Source organism: Etheostoma cragini, chromosome 8, assembly GCF_013103735.1.
Source record: "Etheostoma cragini isolate CJK2018 chromosome 8, CSU_Ecrag_1.0, whole genome shotgun sequence".
Classification (NCBI taxonomy): Eukaryota; Metazoa; Chordata; class Actinopteri; order Perciformes; family Percidae; genus Etheostoma; species Etheostoma cragini.
The window spans coordinates 7063447-7086738 of NC_048414.1; the positions used below are offsets into that span (position 1 = coordinate 7063447).

The 23292-nt window shown below is 39.9% G+C and overlaps 2 protein-coding genes across 3 annotated transcripts in view; one reads left to right on the forward strand and one right to left on the reverse strand.

Moving 5' to 3' along the window:
* Window positions 1–3360, reverse strand: part of itpr2 (inositol 1,4,5-trisphosphate receptor, type 2) — a 59207-nt gene extending 55847 nt beyond the window's left edge. Inside the window, exon 1 of the mRNA XM_034879379.1 lies at window positions 2961–3360. Within this exon, the coding sequence (XP_034735270.1) occupies window positions 2961–3052 (92 nt within the window). The 5' untranslated portion in view covers window positions 3053–3360. The remainder of the gene's footprint in view (window positions 1–2960) is intronic.
* Window positions 3361–6432: 3072 nt separating this feature from the next.
* plekhg7 (pleckstrin homology domain containing, family G (with RhoGef domain) member 7) lies at window positions 6433–22412 on the forward strand. Of its 2 annotated transcripts, none has more exons than XM_034879383.1 (17): window positions 6433–6706; window positions 7370–8144; window positions 9574–9596; window positions 12733–12860; window positions 13860–13900; window positions 14297–14398; window positions 14725–14874; window positions 15067–15162; window positions 15984–16082; window positions 16665–16778; window positions 18175–18349; window positions 19268–19383; window positions 20678–20765; window positions 20860–20939; window positions 21055–21208; window positions 21365–21462; window positions 22139–22412. In XM_034879383.1, exons 2-17 carry the CDS (start codon window positions 7506–7508, stop codon window positions 22247–22249), a joined length of 2214 nt encoding a protein of 737 aa, XP_034735274.1. In that variant the 5' UTR covers window positions 6433–6706; window positions 7370–7505; the 3' UTR covers window positions 22250–22412. The 2 variants fall into 2 exon arrangements, with proteins under 2 accessions (XP_034735274.1, XP_034735275.1); XM_034879384.1 differs by having other exon boundaries at window positions 12742–12860; window positions 15984–16084; window positions 16667–16778.
* The last annotated feature ends 880 nt before the right edge of the window (window positions 22413–23292 follow it).

Consider the following 23292-nt stretch of genomic DNA (forward strand, 5'->3'; position numbering starts at 1 on the left):
CCCCAGTGTGTGCAGCTGCTTTCATTTGAATTAGCCCAGACCTTTACAGTTAAGGAAGCGTTAGGGCTAAATAAAGTAGTATGACTGTGTGATAGACAGATAGTGAGGCAGCCAGGGAACATTGTTGCAGACACTGTAAGTAAAAGTGCTAACTTTAAGCTGCCATTTTCTACAAGCCATTTAATTGTTTTGATCCTCCACAGCACAAGGCAAGAGTATGCCAGCTGTTGGGAAGTTACCGTTTGTAAGCGGAAGAATTTAAGGGAGAAAAAGGAAAGAGTGAGAGTGAACAGATGAAAAAGGGAGAGGTGGTGGGTGGTGTACACTCATTCCTCAGGACCAGTTGATCTTTCCACTCATGTTCTGCGGGTTCAGAGTGCACCACGAACCACAATGCATTTCTCCTTGCGCAGAAGCTTTCAGATCAGCAGGAAATACAGCCCAAAAAACTGCTGGTGGCATTTTTGATTGCACTGCTGTGTGACGACTGACACAATGAAAAGAAGTTTCAATCACACCTACACATCGCCTAAAATTTGATGTCAGACTGCTATATGACAAACTTAAAGGAAAAAGAAAGACATCACACTTTAAAACAGTGTTTCCCAAACTCATGTGGGTGAAATAAAGCAGTCTCCACTCGCAAACCCTCATTACAAACTAAATTTCTATGAGCAATCAACAATTGTTAGACTACAGAATATTCCACAAACAAAGCAAAGATTTGAAGTAATGTTTTTTCTTCTCTCCTTTCACATTATCACAAAGGGGAACTATGCTGTTTTTTAGCATAATTTACCTTAACTGAACAGCTTCGGAGTGATTGGAATGGGTATATGACTATTTTCGAGTTGATTGGTGGTTGTCTGGCTCCCCCCTAGCGCCTGTAAGCAGAGAAACCACCTTTGCGACTTTGAACCGGCCAAAGCGTCAGGAAGTATCGCATGATATCAGGTCTCGCGATGCAACGATTTGCTTCACGGCTCTGCACACAAATGGCCATTCAGGTAGTGGCTAACAAAGTAGCAACGGAGTTTTTTCAAACTAGAGTTGTGGATGCCATGCAAAACAAAAGAAGCAGAAACTTAGGAAAGCATTGTTGGAGGAACAGAGAAAGAGGAAGCGGCAGATTGACAAAGTGAGGAGACAAACACAAGTAAACAAAGGAGCTGCCAAATATCTATTCTACCGAAGCTGTAGGGGGAACTCTAAACCTGCAAGCAAAAAGCAAAATTGCCAAAACTGCATAGGGCCCCTTTAAGTTGTGGGCCCTCAGATTTATCTTGTGGCCCATTGAGAGAGTCCACCAGAGTTGGTCAACAATGCTTTAGTGAGTGAGTCTTGCAAATCACTCTGTGGCTCAGATCTCTTCTAAAGTTGACTGCTATAAGATCAAAAGGACACCTGAAAGTGTATTAAAACGCTCTCCAAATGGACAAGGTTTCCTCAATTACTCACATAAATACCAGAAGAACCCAGAAATCTGTATCATATCAACATTGGTTATGAGATTGGATATCTTACATATACATATATATATATATATATATATATATATATATTATATTACATTTTGGATATCATAATATCGTGATAGGACACAGGTTGTGTCTTTTCCTGGTTTTAAAGGCTGCCATACAGTAAAATGATCTAATTTTCTGAACTTGACTTACTAGCCATTTTATTGTCTGACTTTACCCACGTAAGTCATTGTATCCACATTATTGGTGATTATTAATCAAAACTCATATTGTGTTAATATTTGGTGAAAGCACCGATAGTCAACCCTACAATATCACCACAATATCAACATTTGGTCATAAATATTGTGATATTTGTTTTTCTCCATATTGCCCTGCTCTATCCGTATTATTAAAGAAAACAACGAAGTGTTCATTTAGGGTTAGATAACTCACAGACACAATCAAACTATCTGTAAATGTCTATTAAAGGTCAGATGTGTAGGAATGTTTTCCCATCTAGAGTTGAGATCATAAATCACAATCAACTCTCTCGCACCACGAAGTTTAAAATATGAATTACACCTACGGTAGCCTTCAAAAGCCGGTCTATTGTGCTTTTCAACATCCTTTTTCTTTTTTGTGCAAAGAAGACGACTCTTGTTCCTGAAATTTAGATATTGAATACGTGTGGCTCCAGGTTTCCTTCTTCAAACTTGCCGGGGCCGACAACGATACTCATTATCAGCATTAGCAGCACCTATGAGACAGCGAAAACCCAAAAGGCGGAGCAGTATATCCTGTACGTCCCTTATCGGCTAACGTATTTCAACATTCCGCATGAATATGGAACATCTACCTCAGTTCATGCTAATGGTAATGTAAATTTTCAAGCCAAAAGGAATACTTGGAATTGATGATGGTGGTAAATATTCATGAAAAAGGACAGGTCTGTGAACGGGCAACACCAAATTTGATAATGAACAACTAAACATGTTACACACTGGACCTTTAAGTGTTTTGTTTAATGGTCTACATAACTGGGTACCTTTATGCTGTAGGTTCGAAGGTGTGAGCACCATTAAAAGGCATTACAACTATTCTAACTTCATATGATAGTAGTGAAACTCCATTATTTTGCTAAGGCCCCTCCCAGCACTACCTACTGTCGCCCTCTGGGTCCCCGGAGCCTACTTTGGGCACCACAGCCAAATGATCTGCTTGGAACCACCACGACTTTTCTACCTGGGTAACACGCTGCTTTGCATTCCTGTTACATTTGCGTAAACGTGAAGAATTTCCTGAGAGGCAGCAGTGTGCGCGCTGACAGGCCTTGGCCACAACTCGCACTTTAGCTTTTAACTAACAGCAGTTTCCAGTGAACACGAAGCCAGGCATAAAGTGGTGTCAGATATAAAGTGAAAGTAGTAATGATATGAGGATTAATCCAAATGGAGTCCCCAGTGAGTAAAAAGTAAAAGGCACGTTAGAGGAACTTACCCCAAAGTACTGATGAAGCCATTCACCGAGCCCTCCGCGTACAAAGACACAATGTCTCCAATGTGAAGAAAACTAGACCTGTGCTCTGACATTTTCGCTCAATCAATGTACGTTTTATATTTGCCCCGGTTTCTCCATTTAAAAAAAAAAAACGAGTGGTACTGCTTCTCTTCGGGTGAAGTGATCCTCACGTTACAGAGCCTCCAGATCAGCAGCAGTCCTCAGACTCCCCTTCATTCTCCCAGCTCCACATTCTCAGCAAGTCGACTCCCCTTAGTAGTAGGGAAGAACAAGCGAAAGTGCACAAGAAACTGGTGGCTAGTTTTGAAGACAGCGCTGTGTTTTTAGACTCTTTCAACTTCTTCCTGTATGTCAAACAAACCGGAGGGTGCTCGTCTTCACATCCACTTCAGGGGGAGGAGACTGCTGCTGTCAAGGCTGCGAACGAATTCCGTTCAATGTCACGTTTTGGTTTTTATTCGACGCAGGCGCTCTTAAAAATCATTAAAATATAATTATTAGAAGAAAATATGCATCGCAGTGTAGGCCCACATATAGGTCAATTGTATCATAAAGTCTGCTTAACAGATTACCCAGGCCTATTGTTGTTTTTAATTGAATATTGCATGATAGGATTTCTGAATATATGGGCATAAACATTTATCAATAGTGACTTCCCCTATTTCAAAACTCTTCACACAGTCAGCACAACAACAGTCAGTGTGTGGACTAAACTGTGGCTCCCTTTTCATTGCTTAAACACACAATTTTTGCAGTGCAAAGGCCACACCTTTCAAATTTCCTGATCTTCCTGTTTTTTTACCACTCAAACTCAACCACCACCAAATTTGTGTAATTTTGCACATGTCTACAATACTAGTATAACAATATGTTAAATGTACATACCACTAAATCACTGTAAATTGGACTGCAATTGGCCACGTTCTTCTACATCTAGGCTATGACAAAAATTAAGGCAAAAAAATAAAAATGCTTATTTCTTATTGGGACATTATTGACGGAGCACTTATTTTCATTCCTTGAGTTTTTATTCCTTCCTCTATGAAATAAAATATGTGTGCCAAGTGATGCAGAATCCAGGACGTTTTGAAATTTAGGAATTTTACCTGTAACTGAGTACATTTATAGTTTTGTACTGCAGTGGTACTTGTACTTAAGTAAAGTATCTGGATATTTCTTTTTACAACTGACAATGACTAAAATGATTATTACAATAATGATGATAATGGTGATGATTTGAGGTATTCTGTAAGAAATTTTATAAATTTTGCAAGTTTGAGCCACAAAACTTACCAATTGCCAAATGTGTGATAATCATGCCACTGCAGGCGTGAACACATTTGAAGAAAGAGCCAACATTAATTGAGCTAATGTTCTTCCCTTTAGTTATCTGATTGATCTGCTAACTTTGCACTGCAGAAGTTGGTCTAAATGGCCAGCAGTGAAACAGTGACAGAGGCTTTTAAAGGAAGAAGGACGGCAGTGGTTTTGGACATTTCTATGTAGTACCTTCATTGAGACACCAGGGGTCACTATAGATCAAGCCTCAAAGGGGTTACACATAGACATGATCATACAGGCAATTCCTTAATCAGACCTAAACCGCCCTCTAGTGTTCACTTCCCTGAATCAACAGGTAGTTCTGCTGCGCTCCTGAAATGGACCACAGACTGTAAATATGCTAAAATATTTTGGGTTAATGTTCAACATCTTATCAGACGGAACACTGGGCAATCAATTCAATATAAGGATAAATATATTTTATTTGTTTTGAAGGCAATGAGATAAATAAAGGTGTTGTTCAATTTGTTCAATTAATCTTGTTATTGGGAAAATTCCATATTCATAAGAAGAAATGGACAGACTCCAAACCATGCTGCACCAATACAGCAACACTATTAGAGACATTAAGAATAAGAAGGCATTTAAGGTTGGAATTGTGTTTGATCAATTTCTCATGTACCGGTGCTACATTTGTCTGAATTTGTACACTTTTCTTTTCTACTTTATTTATTTTCTACATATGTGTTTTTTCTTCTGTATGTGCACCTCTGGTATGGACTTTTTGTATATGTACATGCAAAGTAACCGTTCTTTGTTAATAAAACCTGTGAAATGGACCACAGGAGGTTTTTTAAGACCATCCTGGTACCAACGACTGGTTCCTCAGTCATATTCAGGGTGACACACATTTAAAGATATAGGGCCTAGTCATCGGTAAACATAAGATAAAACATAAACATTAAGAGATGTCAGAGACATTATAGACAAATCAACAACAAAAAAACAATTATTTCAATTTAAAAAACAAAAGTGAAAAAACAATATGTGAATAGTGAAACTGGAGAAATACCCAAAAATGCCCTTGTGTCCATTAAAAAGGTGTTGATGTTTATAGCTTAGTCTTTTATCACATATGTATATGTGATAAAACACCTCATAAAAAAACCTCATAAAAAAAACGAAAATAGTGCTCATATGGTGAGAGAAATAAGACTGCAAAATTAAATTATATATATATATATATATATATATATATATATATATATATATATATATATATATATATATATATATATATATATATACTGTATATATACTGTATATATATGTGTATATATATACATATATATAGTATTGCAAAAGCATGTAGTATACTCTAAGTATGCTGTAATAAAACTAAGAATGGAAGAAAAACACACAATTATTTTTACGTTACTACACTATATACAACCTGTTCAATAGAAAACGTAGCCTTTGGGTTGAAAAGTAACATGGTACATTTACTCAAATTCTTTACAAATTTCAGATACTTTACTTGCGTTCTTTGCATTTTAGGCTACTGTACTAGGCTACACCTCTACTACACTACATTTTAGGATGGACATTTTGTATTTTTACTTATATTTTATTTTTATTTTCCTTTTCTTATTTTATTTTGTACTTTTAAAACTTCAACCATATTTCTTTGATAATATTTTAAGTGAAGGGAGTACTTCTCACAACATGGCCTACTTAACTATATCACTATTACATAATGTACTATAATGAAAGAAAAACAAATTGTTCCATACACATTATTACTATAATACATGTATATAATAATTAATTAATAATAAAAAAAATTAAAGTTTAAGAATTGAATGTCAATGGTGAGAAGACAAATAGAGGCACATTTTGAACATATGTATGGTCAATGCAATGTAAGTATGTGTATATATAAATCAACCTTAATGGTGTGTAACACCTTAAATGTGTTCATTTAGGCCTACTGTTTGAATTGTTATTGTAATGCCAATAAAGCCCCTTTGCATTGAAAAAAAATTGAACAGAAGATAGAGAGAGTGTGAGAGAGAGAGAGAGAGCGTGAGAGAGAGAGAGAGAAAGAGAGAGAGAGAGCGCGTGAGAGAGAGAGAGAGAAGAGAGAGCACGCGCCCGCGAGAGAGAGAATGAGTGAGTATTGATGCAGGCAGTGCAGCAGGGTAGTCGCACCTTTCCACCAGCTCCGGACGAAGCCACGCTCCCCCACTCCGGACCACGCAGACCTGTTTCCTCGCTTCTTCTTTTTGTCAGAAACCTGAACACCGTCGGATAATTTCTCCTTCTGAAATCTACAAGTTTCCTCTTCAACCTGTTCCTTTTACCTCGGACAGCAGCTGGACTGTCCCGATCACACTTCACTTCACCGCACACAGTCTTCAAGTCTTCGCGAGGTGCCGACAGATGTAAGTAAACCGGCCTTTCTTACATCTTCACGAGCTTCTTTTCAAAGCACGTGCAGTTTCTGCTTTCATCGTCATCATTTCATCATCAGATTAAATTCAGCGCAGTTGATAATCGCTGTAAACGTTTTTATACAGTGTTCATTCTTTAAGCCTACCTTTGTTGCCTCGTGGATGTGCCGAGTTAACTGCTCGCGCGGCTATGAATAAAACAATGAAATTGACCTAACCTGGGGCGTTGTAGTCTACCTTTAGTCGGCCATCAAAAGAGAAAATCAATATCAGTTTGTACAGCAGACCAGACAGACAACAGTCTGGGACAGGAAAGCTGAAATGAAAGTGCATGGCTGCTTTCTTTGTGTCTCACACCACATTGTCAAGACTTAGATTGACAACAATGCAGTTACTGTACACTGAAATAGACTGTTCCCCCAATGACTAAGTCTACTCCACCAGATTTGCCCCCCTTCACACAAATGTGGTAATGTACACTTAATAATAATAATACATTTTATTTAAAGGCACCTTTCTCGGCACTTAATAAACAATTTATCCTTTTAATGTTACTTCACTGCCAACTGACTGTTTTAAACCCTGCTTCATTTTGCTTGTGGGTATTGACACATTTTCTACTCCCCCCCCCCCCCCCCCCCCCCCCCCCCCCAGGAGTTTGAGAGGTGAACGGTGTGAACAGTGCTGGAATGCAACAGGATTATCACCTGACTGTAACTCAGAGGAGGCAAAGCGACCAGGCCATTAGATCCCACGTTTTCTGCTGCACTACAATGCCTTTGAGGTTATAATGTCTACGCTGAAGCACGTTATTCTACAGGATGAAGACCAGGATGTTGAGAAGAAGCTGGACTGGAGTTACATTGAGTGGGTTGGTAATGAAGTTGTCACCACAGGTGTGGCAAATGCACAGACACAAACAGACCGGGGGCCTTTTGAGCACAAGGAGTGTCAGACCAGCAACCCGGTCTTAATGCACATAGATCTCACACGGACACACTCCAAGCTGAGAAATCCGTCCCTGGTGGACACTGATGGCTTGGTCCCACCTTTCTTCCAGTTTGATCGGCAAGCCCCTGCACGCATCTCCACATCTCCCACCTTGAGGAGAATGAGGAGTACTAGACGTCCTCTGGATATCCGGGATTCTGTCATTATGGAGAACATTCTGCCTTCCTCTGAGAGCACACAGCCCCCCATAAGCCCCCTGTCCCTAGTACACAGAAGCCTATCTCCTCTTGCAGCAAGCTCACTCTCTGATGAAGACATCGGTAACAATCATCGGCCCAGTTCTTGCTCCAGCCGACAGAGAACCAGCTCACGTAGATTGAAGACTTTTGACAACGATGTCACTTCCAAGAGACAAGAATGTAGCAGTGCTCATCCTACAATTCATAAAGATTTTGGATTTCCTGAAAATGGAGAGCAGGTGAGCCTTTACCAGTCAGCAGTGGGATTTTAAATAAAGCAAGTCTGCATAGAATCAATTGTTTCTCTAATCATCCCAAAAACCTCTCCCCACCATCACCACCACACCCGTGTGCTTAAAGGCTGTGACACACTAACCCGATAATCGGCCGTCGGACAGTCTGGCGAGGTCAGTGACTCAAGTCTTTTTCAGTGTGTTTCGTGCTGTCGTCCGTCGGAAGGGCCGTTGGCCTTCGTTTTGACATGCTTGGTTGGAAGGGGCACTGCCGGCAGTTGGACTTTAATTACCAATCTGATTGGTAGGGTGCTAACCCGGAAATGAAGAGCAGAGTGAGCGTGACTTGAGTCTCTCAAAATCTGCAAAAAAATCTTTTAAACTGACCTTTGTCGATCTGAAATGAAGACAGATTCAGTAACTGAACGGCCTAAATTTTTCTATTTCTCGCTGTTTTCAGAAACATGATTCGGTGAACAATTTGAGTCAAATATGACATCGTATTCTGAACGTTCGTCCAATCAGCTGCCGGTTTTCATTTTTGGGCGACAATACTGATTAGTGCCGCCTGCTGTTACGTAGACATATTACGTCTCGTAGCTTTGGTGTGTTCCGAGGCACTTTTTTGACCAACCCGTGGAGACTGATCAGTCCAACTGCCTTTTCTGCTGAGGCTCAGCCGTCTGGTTGGTGTGTCAGGGGCTTTAGTCTGTTCAGGATTTTTATCCAAAGCCTATAAATTAAATGGTTAAAAATTCCTTCCTTGCGGAAACCTTCTCTCCCTCGTTCTGCCTTACCTCCTGCGGTGGTCACTCACAATGCGATCTTTTGACAGCAAATGAATCAGCAGTTACATGCACTGACAGCTCAGACCAAACCCACTGCATGGAGGACCCTGGGAAGTGCTCTCCTTGGGCCCCTATTCACCGCAGTCAGCAGTCACCCAATAATAGAGGGGTCAGTGAGCGATGGAAAAAGATAATGGGGAGATCTATTCATCAGCTCGTGGTATTCAACCAAGCACATTCTCAATAGAGTCCCGAAATTCTCCTCAGATATCAGAGGCTTTTGATTCCAAGCGACCACTTAAAACACTGACTCAAATTTAAATGCCTTTGAAACTGATATAGGGGTGTTGTTGGAGTTGGACTTTGCACCCTCTTTTTAATTCTGAATGCACAGTAAGATTATTAGTGCAATTATGGCATGTAAATAGTACAATAACAGCTTTGGAAACTTCAGACCATTGAAAAATAAAAATAAGTGTATCTGATTTGAATTGATCTGATTACACACTGGAATTCAAAGCATGTTGAGGAGATGTTAATCATCTCAGCACATTTACAGTTCAGCAAATAGGGACAGCTTAGCATATATAATGGTTACAATTTGAAGTTTTTCATTGACTGATGCAGTATTTCTTCTCTTTTTGCAGGAGAACGAGCTTTGCCATAATAGGTATGTGTACCTTGGACTGTTTTGCATGTTGTCTGTGTGCAGTTTGCGTATCAGGAATGTAGTAAAAACATTTACTGTAACTGATAAGCTGGACTACAATGTGCACATACAGTATACCATTTATTTGATTCATCTCTAATTTCCGTAGTAAACCACAGCTGTTTCAAAAATATCTGTGTGACATCATTGCCTTTACCTGGAAATTTGAGCTATAACATTCAGCATCATGAGTGCCATGCCTATTATGCTCGTGAGTGAGGATGATTGGACCTTTGGTTTAGGGAGCCCTATTGTTCATTCATTGTCATTCATGTCTTTGTTAATGGAGCATAAGCTTGGTGGGTTACGTTTTGAGAGTCCCATGGTTATGTATGGGCTAGATAAACCCTCATTAATGATGTTTTCTCTTATTGCCACCCACACCCCTCCTAATGGGCTCCCAGGCTCTTCCCCTCACTGGATAATTAGGCAGCTTTTGTCCCTATAATTGCACCCTGGCTCTGTGCCTCTTACAGTGACTGGGCCCTGTGAGCCATTGGTTGGGACAGTTTTGTTTTTGGGGCATCATTATTTTCTCTTGTTGTGCGGGGAACAAAACACCCATTTTTTACAAGTACTGTCGGTGGCAGAGAGGCTAACACAGAGAAAGCTTTCTGAGTGGTCACACAACAACAAGGTGTCATTGTGAGAATGCTGTGGAATGATCAGCAAGGAGGCACTGACCTGGTTTAGAGGAGTAATCGTGCCTTTCTTACTGCCCCATTAGCCACGCATCCTGTACAGTGCCCAAGTGCTGCTGCTGACTATTGTCAGTCATAGCATCGCTGCCTGCCTATACATTGATCTGGAGGGGGGGGTTGTATCAGTTTACCTGGGGAGGACACAGCCCCTGGCATTGGGAGCAATGAACAATTGGTGCTTTCACAGTTCAACAAAAGTGTTCTTGAAAAAAAACATGTCAGTGTTCTCCTGTTCAGTTGCAGACTAGCTGATCCTCATAGTTTAAAGGTTGGCCCTGCAGTCACATGTGTTTTGGAGTTAATCTCGTTTGTTGCTTCTGCAAATGCAGTTACTGTATGAGGGGATATTATGAGCTATAAGAGGGAGAAAGTCAAGTCTACAAAGCCAATTCTATAACGGTAGACAGAGACAAACCAGTAACAGTATTGTTCCCCTCGCTTGTACTTCTGCTCCACTTTATTGGATTATTATTAACAGGGTTATTAGCTCTTCTCTGTAGGCCGGGCTTCCTTATGGTCCGATCCTGTCCTGATAACCTTTATCATCTCTAGAGCTGGGCGTCGCTCAAAACCTTTCAATCCAATTTGGCACAGAAAGATAAATCGTTTTTTCGATTCTCATAAGATTGGAGTATTTTGGTCGGTGCCTTAAAAGAATCGGCGTTCGGTGTCCAGCCCTAACCGTCACTTGGGGTGTGAATCTTCACTTGGCTTATGATTGGAGTTGATTATCCTGTCGATGATTTGAATCGATTCAATATCACGATGTGTCAGCTCCTTAATGTTATTATGTACTGCTACACATGGTTTTCATCAGCAAATTCAGATATGTATGAACGCCTGTTTTTATTGTATCGGCTCTTAAAAAATACACTCCCTGAATGTAGAGGAGTCTGAACACAGCAGACAACAGACAAAAAACAGCGACTGGAAAATCAACAAGTAACATCAGTAGGCAATAATTGATTATGGTCTGTCACTGCATCGATGCAGAATCGTCCAGGTCCGCATCGCGATGCAATAATTTATTTCAAAACCCCTAACCGTTACACATGTTCATCTACCCCAATGTTTTTTTTTAAGCCTCACATAAATTCTGCTATCTCAATTGTCACTTCATTCATTGTTCATCAGATTATACTAATTAGGGGCCATTCTATATTTATGTGTAGGCCAATATTTATATAGGACAGCTGAAGACATGAAAGGGAAGAGAGGGGGAAAGGACATGCAACAAAGGGCGGAATCAAACCTCCGGCCACTGCGTCAAGGAGTACACTTCCAAACATGGGCGCCTGCTCTACCAGGTGAGCTACCCAGGCGCCCGTGTTTGCCCTACAATCCAAGATTGGTGTAAAGTGGATTCTGTAACTCCAATTTTGTGTTATTATTTCTCCTTAGTCTGACCATTCTCCATCTGCTTTTGAACTCTTAAACTGTTATTTTCAAAGGCAAGACCCTGGGAAATGTAGAAATGAAACCACAGCATGATGACGCAGGTCGCTGACCAGCTGTCGATCAGTGTCGGCGTGCTAAAAGGGAACCTTACCTTTTTGCAGAACCAGCTTGTCTGGTCCGATGAGCTTGCTGTGCAGCTTACTGTAATTCTGCTGACTGCAGCCATGTTAAATGACTAGAAACCGCTTGTTAGCATTGGCACAGTTTGGATTGTTGTTGTTGAAATCCCACAGTCAACAATCAAGTTGGCTACGTTTTGAATTGTTTCATTTTTGTAACAAAGGAAAATATGAATGTGGCCACACCCTTTCAGAATATTTAGTCGGCACCTTTAATATCACGCACACCTATATAAAATATTAAATTACGTTTATGATGGTCTTTGGTCTCTCATTGCTTCCATTTTACCTATAGCAGTAATTCCTGATGTACAACATCAGTGGATAAGTCAAAGCACTTGAGAACAGAGCTTTGAGTTTTGCCTGAGACTAAAAGGCAGGCCTGTGTTTTTCCAGCCACAACCATGCCTCAGTTACTAACCAGGAAAAGGAGACCAAGTGGATTATAACTGGCACACACCGGCAGCTGGCCTCCCTCTACCCAAATAGGGTGATCCACTAATCGGCTATGCACACATAACACTTATTTCTGCTACTCATGTTAATCACCAATTTGCTTCACAATGCAGATAGTATTTCAGTGGTATTTCAACTATGTAAAAGGACAAAAGGAATTCTGTTATTTCCTGTCCATTCTCTTTGTGCTGTATTACATTTACAATAGAATAACAGTGGGTCTTCTCGTCATAGGGAATCTCAGATGTCCAGTGAGGCTGTTTCGAAAATGTCAAGCATTACAGCCTGCCAGTTTTAATGTTATGTGGTTGTCAGCCAAAAACAAAGTGTAATACCATCTAAAGACGTAACACCTGTTTACATTTCCCCTAGACTTCATGAAAGGAGACGAAGCTCCGTGGTGGTCAGCTTGCCCGGCTTGGATGTTTCACCAGGAGACCTTTTTGTGTCGAATGGAGCAGCTGACATTTTAAATGATTCAAACTTCTCTGGTAAAATTCTACATAATATTTATTTTAATGCCATTGCTTCTGGCTTTGTGAATCAAGTGGCTGGTTTACCCTATGGATGCTGCCTCAGGTACCGATTGGTGTATCTCACTGTCAATAAAAATAAAAAATAAAAAAAAAACAGCCATGAAGAAAAAAATGAGCTACTGTGTGTGCTGTAACCTGTCCTTACATGTTGTTGAGGCATTCTAAGCCAGATATCAGCGTCAAAGTTTGGTTGTTTCCCACTCTCTATTAATGAAAAAAGTGGCTGAAAACAATTCTCTAACTAGTTGCCTTTGTTATGATGCTTTTGGAAATAATTCACAGTCTAGGTGTTGACCCATGACCCCTTAGTAAAGTTGTCTGACTTCAGAAAAATCCAAATAATATTTTTTTTTGAGTAAATGTTGATTTAAATGTATTATATTCTAGTTGAAAGACTGTTGTCAGCCCCGCAGTATTTGTACTCATTATCTAAATTGCTGTTCTTTGACGAGCTTTCGCGCTTGACAACTTTTAGAATTTTAATAAATAGCATCTTATAAACATTATTTTTCTAGACAACCCGTTATTCTGCATATAATTGGTCATAAATCACAAATGCTATTGTTCACACCAAAATTGTGAAACAATCCAGGTTTAAAAAAAAAAAAGACAACATGTAAAACCCCATATTTGAAGCTTATTAGAGACTTTGAGAGGCAGATAATTGGACTTAGCACTAAAACACAGTTTTAGGCCTCAGATTAAAAAGGTTAATCAGCATACAGTTAGTCAGTGTGTGTTGGTGCTTCAAAGATTATACCAAAGATAAAAAAGCAACACATAGCCTACATTATTTGTGTGCTTTCCAGCTCTCATATTTGCAACAAAGGCCACGCCAGTGATAACCCTAACACACTGTTTAGTTTGATTCTTATTCCATCTGTTGCACAGCCCACATTCCTGCTTGATCTTTTGTTCATAATCTGTATTTTATGTTTATGATTTTTGTTGCAGATACAAAGAAGTCAAAGTGGCCCTTTTCAAGGCGTAGTACGGTAGGTGTTTGTCTGTTAGTTGTTGTTGTGTGCGGCCGGTGCCAATGGTGTGCTTGGGGTTTTGTTTTGATGCACTTTGTAATAACTGTGGGTCGTTGGTTTGGACATTGTTCTCTGACCCACTTCTCAAAGCAGATTAGTGTGGTTCCTCTTATCCCGTCTGCCCCACACAGCCTTTGTTATCGGTCAATATATTGAAATGCAGAACTTAAACCAAACTTATTAGTTTAGTTTTTTAAAATGTAGTTTTTCAACACTGTCATATAAAGAGATATTTGAACAAAATAACTTTGCAAACAGGCCCTTTTCCTTGACCAACACATCCATAACTGAAAGTCATTTTTTTCAAAATCTTCACATATATGATAACTGCGTGTCTTTTCCCTCTCCTTTCAGACTAAAGGGAAGTCACAGACAGGCACGGTATCAGATATTGAAAAATATCTCTCAACATCAGAGATTCAAGACTGGAGAAATCCTGACCTACAGAGGTATAAGGTGAGGAAGGAGCACTGTCAGCTGCAAAGCCCTTAAGTTTACTGTTAGTTAGTGAAATCCTCATGTTGTTTCTGACTGTGCAAAGACTTCTAATGCAAGCAAAATCAGAGTTTGCACTAAGAGATCCAGATTTAGAATCCAAATGGATCTGTGTTTAACAACTGGCTCAGAAATAACAGGACAGCAATTAAAGGTAAGCTCCCGCAACGTTTAGATGGCACAAAGTTACGCAAGAACCAGAATTTCTAGTAATAGTAACAGAATATACTGTTTTTATACAGTCTTTTGTTTTCTTTCAATATGTCTTTCTGGCCGTCTGGTTGCAGGACTACTCTCTGGCGGAGTTCCTGGGGGACCAGTCTTCCCAGGTGAGCGTCGCCTCTGACCCTAAGGGCTTCAAAAGACTAGAGGCCATCTGGGAACTCTTCACCAGCGAGTGTGTTTACTTCCTGGATCAGCTCATGGTTCTCAAAGAGGTGACTCTCCTTGCAAAGCCTCAAAATGCACACCCACACGCACACAAACCACACATAAATAGACCAAACCCAAGAGAAAGCCAACACCAGCTGCTTTGTGTTTTTTTTCTTTACAGCAGAGGATTGTATTGCTAGCACAACCAAACAGATAGCCTGAGGCTTTTCTTTCTCTGACTGTTTTGTTGCTCTCAGGTGTTTTCGTCTACCCTCACAAATCTGCACACGCGGAACTGCCTGACTGACGTCGACTCCTGGAGGCTGTTTGCAAACCTTAATGAGCTTTGCCTGGTGAGACTTGATGCATATAAGAAGCAGGCCTGTTAGTTTTAGGCCTGTATTCTCAATAAGTACAAACAAGCGCAGCCTTCATAGCATTATAATGGAACATTTTGTTGTTGTGCAGCATCAAAAGGTAAAAGACAGAAAATCTTAATTATTCTTGTTATTCTTGAAAAAAGTGCTCTTATATGAAAAGATTATTTATTTTGATTATTTATTTGTTTAAGCTTTATTTACCCAGGATAGCCTTGTTGTGTTCAATAGGCACCGATAGCAAGTTGTGAGAGACAAACAGCAAGATAGAAAACACATGATAATGTCTGCCAATCAGAATAAAGTGAAACGAATAACTTGAATAACTTTTATAATAAAATCGTACAAAAATGTTTAAAAACAGCGGCTGTCTAAAACCATAAAAGTAAAGACCAATCCAAAACAATTACGTCATGTGTGACATGCAGAGTGTTTTTATTGTTGGCACTCAAGATTAAAACTGAGGTCAGTCTGTACCTATTTATTCGTTAATTCATTCATCCCTCATTCACCATGTCCGTTACAGTTTATCACATTTAATAGTTTTTTTTCATGGGAAATCAGCTCCTTGTTGTTTTTGCCCTTTTACTTGAAGACACTATTATTCTCACATTTACACTACAATTACTGGTGAAAACAAAGTGACTTGTAATATTTTACGACTGTACCATTCATTCATTCAGAAGACACTAAAGAGGAAACATTTTTTTACTAATAACAAACTGAACGTGGCAGATATGACGTGCTGCATGACTGTGTGGTGACACTTGACACTGACTGAGTGTTTTATGCTGCAGGTGAGCTTTGGTTTCCTGAGCAGTCTCCTCCGCGTCATCAAGTGCACATTGGAGATAACTGACGGTGGCGGGCCCACCCTGCTGGAGCTGCTGAGCAAGGCAAGTGGGACTCACTCGTGGACACACATTAACACAAACATGTGGACTCGGACTGCAGTTTAAGCTCAACTGTTTGTTCAAATGTAAAACTCCACTGATAAGATGTTGGACTCAAGGGAAACATTTCACACTTGAGGACAAACTTTCTAAATGTATCTAGATGTATGCTGGAATCACGTGCACATTATCCATGAGTTCATGGCACTCATTCAATTAGATTGATTCACAAAATTATGGAATGAAAAAAAATTACATATCACATTGATGGCTTGCCAGGTTCAGGTTGCCTCGAAGAGCTCACAGCAATCAGAGTTTAATTTGTTCTTTGATAATGAATAGTTTTTACTACAAAGATCAAGGAAAATATTTGAAACCTTTTCATCATACTGTTAAATTATGCATTACAAGCCTCACAGTAGCTAGATAATGTGTACTGTGCACTCACAGGGTCAATGGTGTGGTTGTACCCAGACTGGTATCTTCTTCTTGCCTTTTTATGATCTGTTTATCTGCAGGTTAATGGATGATGTGACCCAACAGTCTGTATTCTAATGTTTGTATAACACTCCTATCTGTTGGCAGTTTTTCCAAGAGAGCATATGTCACTGCCTGCAAAAGTACTGCCTCAACTACTCCCCCGCTCTGCTTTATCTGGACAGCCTGAAGCCCAGAGAGGACTTTGGATCTTACGTGAAGGTACAGGAGGGAACTCACAGAAGGCAGCTAAATTACGTGTATGAGTCAGAGGAGGGGCAGGGACGCCATGCACCTCAACAACGCTGCAGGCACATTGCAAAGTATAATGGTGTGTTCCCTTGATTATTTGGAAGTTGGAATTTCTAAATCAGAAATTTCAAATGGAACGTCCCCTTGGATTTCCAACATGGAAAGTCGGACAATCTCAGAGTACTGTCAGAATCAGAATTACTTTATTGATTTATTGAAGGGAAATTATGAGAAGTACAGTTTATACTATTAGAGTAGAAATATAAATAAGAGAAGTATAAGGAGTGTGGATGTGTACAGTATTTACATAGTTACAGGTATTTTATGATACAGTATTTAAATAATTAAGGAGTTTTAATGGTACACAGTAATATTGAATAAGCAGTTAATCCAGTGTTATTGCACAAAACAGATAATGTTGTCCAGTTTAAAGTTCACTAAGTGTTTAATATTTATTTATAGTTGTCTTATTTGAGTCTCATTAAACCCGTCGCACAGTGTTTGTATGCACAAAATACAGCGTAATGTGGTAATGCTACGTAGTATTGCTAGCAATGGCTAACCTGGCTAGAGCTCTGTCCAACTTGTTGTACTGGAACATGATCAACTCGGGTGTGAAGTCCTTCCTGGTTCCGGTTCCTGACTTCCACGGTAAATAAAAAGCGGCATAAGAGAACGCAGCATAGGAGAGAATGCAGCGTAAGAGAGGACACAGCACAGCCTGAACCACAAACAACCAGTTCAGTGTCATCAATGCCCACTAAAGAGAGGAATGTGACCCTGTGTCCCCTGTGTGACATTCCCTGTATTTTGACCAAAGGGGGGAGAATACACTGCAAACTTAACGTTGATAAACTGACATCTATTAATTTCAACTGCAAACATAAAGACAATGGGATATAAAAGTCAGGATCAGTGGTGTATGCGGGCGTATGAATGCAATGAACAATGTGAGATGCATTGTGGTAGTGTTAACAAAAGAAGCAACAAAACAAAGGTGAACTCAAGCTGGTGCAGGGAGACGGGACCGACACAGACTGGCCTGTGGGCAGGCGGGGTTAAGTAACCTGGGAACTCCCAGTTACCTTATTACCATGTAATCCAAAAGCCTACAATAGTGCACAAACAATAACACAGCACAAAGACGCATGGCAACAGGCTCTGGGGCCGTCACACCACTATCATCATGCTTCTGTATTTGTTAGGGCTTTTGTTTTGGTAGATCTCACAAGCTTTTCATTGCCCCTCCCCCATCCCCCTCCATTACCTCTATGTTCTAACAAACACCGTGACCACCCTTTCACCCTTCTTCCTTCTCCGGCCGACAGCCCTCCTCTCTCACCCTGTCCTCGCTATTTCTCCCCAGTGGTGCGAGAGGAACGATCAGTGTCGGAGACTGCAACTGCGCGACCTGCTGGTGGCGCCGCTGCAGAGGCTAACTCGATACCCACTGCTGTTGCGGAATATCGCAAAGAGATGCCAGACGGAGGACGAGACCAGAGGCCTGGAGGTCATAGCAGAGCAAGTGGACACATCTATATGTGAGCTCCCTGGACTACTTCCCTTTTTATTGAAAAATGCATCAATACACAACATGTTCTCACTGACATAAACCATTGATGTTATTTACCATCTGAGCCTTTCTGCACTGGCTTAACAGCAGCCTCTCACTGACTGACTAAGCACACTGTAGGGTAGAGGGTTATAGGTGAACATTCCTGTGTCAGCCGTATTAGCTGTTTCCTTTAGCGGACCGTGACTTAAGTGTTTCTTCAATCTGGTGTTTGACAAACATAATAAGATATAAAAGCATGTCAAGCCAATGTGAGTAGGTTATCTTTCTCAAACAAACAGACCATCTTGTGTCTTTTCAAGCAAACAGGCTACATGGTTTGGATGGCAGCCAGGAGCCCTGACCGTTTACTCCTCACAGCGTGCCTCTGCCTGCAGACCTGTTGTGGCGGTTTACTTTGTAACTAGATAGACAGGCTGTGGGAAATGTGCTGCAGCACTGCACCTCAACTAAATTTAACTGGAATTTAAAATAGCCATTATAAAGGTGTGGCAGAGCGGCACAAGTGAGGATATGTATTGTAATCACGGCGAAGATGTGGCGGGCAATGTCCTCTGGGTGTGGGGGGACATTTAGCTGAGTGTGCTATAATTTCCCACGAGTCACGGCACGGTTACGCCTGTGTTTGGTAGGCAACCATCACTATACAGGAAAACACAACAAGTTCATAAATCAGTGCTAAAGAACAATGTATCTGCCATTTGAAATAAGATGTGATTAATGTCATTATGGCTTAATGGCCAGTATGGCACTTGGCTTTAAAAGTAGTTAATTGATCCTAAACCTATGCAGTATTGGTAGTTTTTAGAAGTACATTCCAGTCAGTTTATTGTCTGTTTTTATTGTTTTGTCCCTCTTAATTGAAAGGATGCCTCTCTTCTTCCAGGTGATTTAGAGGGAAAAGTCAAATGGATGGATAACTACCAGAAGGTGAAACAGTTGAGAGATGCTCTGGTGTGGCGGCATGTTTGGGAGAGAGACAAGCGTGCCTTCTTTCCTGAGGTCTGTGTGGTTATGTGTTTGTTTGTTTATAAATACAGCATATATATATATATATATATATATATATATATATATATATATATATATACACACATATATACATATATATATATATATGTCCTTAACTCTAAACATAACAATGTTGGGGGCAAAAAACACCAAACACTGTATATAATCAGCAACAACAAAAATGCCCCTTATTTAGGACACTGTATTTTAAAGATACCTTTGTAAAAATCAAAACAACTTTAGAGATCTTAATTGTAAAGGCCTTAAACAATGTTTTCCATGTTTGTTCAATGAACCATAAACAATTAATGAACATGCACGTGTTGAACTATCGAAAAAAGTAGACAATAACAGATTATGGGCGGTGGTTATAAGAAAACTTATAAGAAAGTTGGGAAAGTAAAGAGACACTTCTATTGACTCGGAAAAACACCAAAAGAAAGACTCCCATGGTGCCTGCTAATCTGCGTGAACGTGCCTTAGGCATGGTGTAAGTGGGCATGTGGACTGCAGATGTGGGCTGGGCGATACATAGCAACATTGCTACTGTGAGAAGCCTAAGACAGCGCTACAGGGAGACAGGAAGCACAGCTGATCGTCCTTGCAGTCGCAGACCACGTGTAACAACACCTGCTCGTTTCGGTACATCTGAATGACACACCTGTGGGACAGGTACAGAAAGGCAAAAACAACTGTAAGAACTGGCTAGTCTGGTGCAGTACATGAGGAGGAGATGCACTGCAGTACTTAATGCAGCTGGTGGCCACACCAGATTCTTAGAGCTACTTTTGATTTTGAACCCCCCCCCCTCCCCGCCCTTTGTTCAGGGACACATTATTCCATTTCTGTTAGTCACATGTCTGTGAAAAATGTTCATTTCATGTGTTAGTTGATGTTCATGCAAATATTTGCAAATGTTAAGTTTGCTTAAAATATAAAAGGGATAGGACATTTCTTTTTTGTTGTTGTTGAGAGTATATATATATATATGTATATATACACTGTTTATGTGCACACTACCGGTCAAAAGTTTGGGTCACTTAAAAATGTCCATACCACTCCATTATAGACAGAATACCAGCTGATCTGAGTGGCTGGCTGATCTTCAATATTTACATTGCCCGTTATCAGCAACCATTCATCCAATGTTCCAAAGGCTCATTCAGTTTACTAATCTGATATTTCAAATCGAAAGTTGCATTTTAACTTTGATCCTTTGATATCAGTTAACGTGCCAACAGGTGAAAATGTTGTCTTCTTACCTTACTGACTGCTTCTCTTTCAGAATCTGAAACATCTCTTAAAGGCTGTCACTTTGGAGAATCTCCTTTCTCACAGAAGTCTGCTGCACGAAGGGAAAATGGGGCTCACAGGTTTGTACAGCTGGCATCGCTCCAACACATTTTACACGCTCAGTGCTTCCATTTGAGTAAAATCTCACAACATCTTTCTTCGGATGATCACCAGAGAACACAAAGCTGAAGGATGTTTACCTGTTCCTGTTTGACGAATTCCTGCTGATCACAAAGATAAAGAGAAACAAAAAGGTTTGTCACTCTGTTGTCCTGTAATCTGGCTGATCTGGACCGTGACTAACATTTAGGGTATGGCTGTACAGAGGCTCCACAACTCGATCACACTGTGTCCTGTCTTCCTGTGTAGCGGTCCATCGGTCCAGAGCAGAATCCTCTCAGGATGCCACAGAACCTGGAGCTGGATCATCTCCTGAAAGAGGGATGCACCTTCACGGTTCTGGACCAGCCCATCTCTCTGGACCGACTCCAGCTCAAGAACATTGATCAGCTTAATGCCTCAGGTAATATCAGTATTCTTTCTCATTGATTTCCTTGGGTTTCAAGCACCCTTAGCATATGTTGAGAGCACACAACAGAATTGAAAACAGTCAGACTGGGTCTTGTTAAAACTTTTTTTCTACTTTTTTTTTTGTGGCAATTCTGTGCTTCCTTTGTAGCGTCGGGACTGCCTCATTCTTTCATAATCATGCACCAGAACCGTTACCAGCAGTGTATTGGAGCGTTCATCCTGCAAGCTGCGTCAGAATCTGCCAAGGTACATTACCTCAACAGTGAATTCCAAAAGACGAGCTGGCAGAGCAAGTTATGTTCTGTTCTGTTTTTTGTTTTTTTATTATCTCCATAGCATCAATGTGTGATGTGGCATTAACATTCACAAAGAACCACAACAATATTTTTAGATGTACAGTATGTTTTAATCAAGGCAATTTTTTACATGAGTTTAGAGGATTTTAAAGTAAACCACCTCATCACTTCCACAGTAAATTAGATTTACCTTGTATGCTTGCAATTACTTACTGACATAGAAGATTTGAAATTTGCCAGGGGTTTTCTTTATGAAAATGTATTTTTTCTTAAATGTGCATGCGAATTAGTCTTCTACTTTATATATTGCAATGCAGGAACTCAGTAGTTAACATATTTATGCACATTACATTTTCATTTACATTAACGTCTAACTATTTGCATCTCTAAAGTCTTTTGGTTCTTTCTATAAATGGAGGAAAATAGTTTAAGTAACTGGTCGGGGTTGATCTTACATGTATGGGGCTGTAGCTCTGGCTCAGATTAATCCACTTTACAAATGAAGAGTTAAACAAATAAGTACAATACTGTCACTTGAGCAAACCATCCCAATAGCTGCTAACTGCTGGATAAAAAACTTGATGACATTTCTCTTTCTCAACACCTTCATGTGTGACTTTCTGCAGAAAGTGTGGATGTCAAAGATAGAGGGCGCTGTGACAGCGCTGCTGAAGCTGGACTCTCAGCAGCCGCGAGCCAAGAGCTCCTCACTGTGGCTGGAGTCTTCCCAGATATGACCAACAGCACTACAAGCCGTCTGAAATGTCTCTACACTTCAATGTCTCCTGATGTTTTTATAAATGACTGTACTAGCAATAGGATCATTTTGTAAACTTAATGTTTGCCTTTAAAGTCAGCTGCTGCAGTAGTTTACAATAAATCTCTCATTATGTAGTAAAATATGTTCTGGAGTGTTTTTCCTTAGAACACACATTTGATTTTTCATATAAAGTTCACTTTTCAGCAAATCAACGTTACCTCAAGTTCCATTTAGTAGCAGTTCTGAGCTTATGATCATATCACATGCTCTTCATCAGCGGTTGGATATTTTCCAGTAGTGTCAATTTTGAAAAACCTATGTATTATAAATATACATGTAATTATGTATTCATAATTCAGTGACAACTGATCAAACTCCCATATGCTAAACAAGCTCATGTGATACAGCATGATCATAAGCTCCAGATGAGAGAAGAGAATTAGTAGTTGATGAAATATGCATTAACAGTGAAAATGAAAATTATGATTTTGGAATGTACAAACTCCAACACAAAACTTTGTGTAAATGCTTTAAGCCTTGATTAAATACAGCAAAATTAATGTAAAAAAAAAAAAACTTTCTTCATAGATATAAGTTTAGTTGCAAATGGTATGGATTTTTAAAAGCATTATGCATTTCTTAAATTAACCAACTTTTTAATGTCTGCAAGAGTTGTTGTCTATAAACCAAAAAATTAACGCAAGATAAATAGAAACATACAGTAGTTTTATCAAGTTTTTTTTTGATGATGAATTAGAAAATCAACTGGTGCATGTGAACATAAATTGCATAATTTCTCTTGTCCCTTCAGCTATACTGAGATCACAGAGACTGTTGTAATACATGGTGCGTGTCATCGCTAAGGGCCGGTTAAGTCATCATGCATGATAACTGACAGCAACACAAAGCAAGCCACAATTCAGTGTGTACAGATCTGTGGGGCCTTTCTTGTAATAATAATTTAAAAAAAAGTAAGACACTGATGACTCCAAACACATTTTAACTGTTTATGTTTCTACA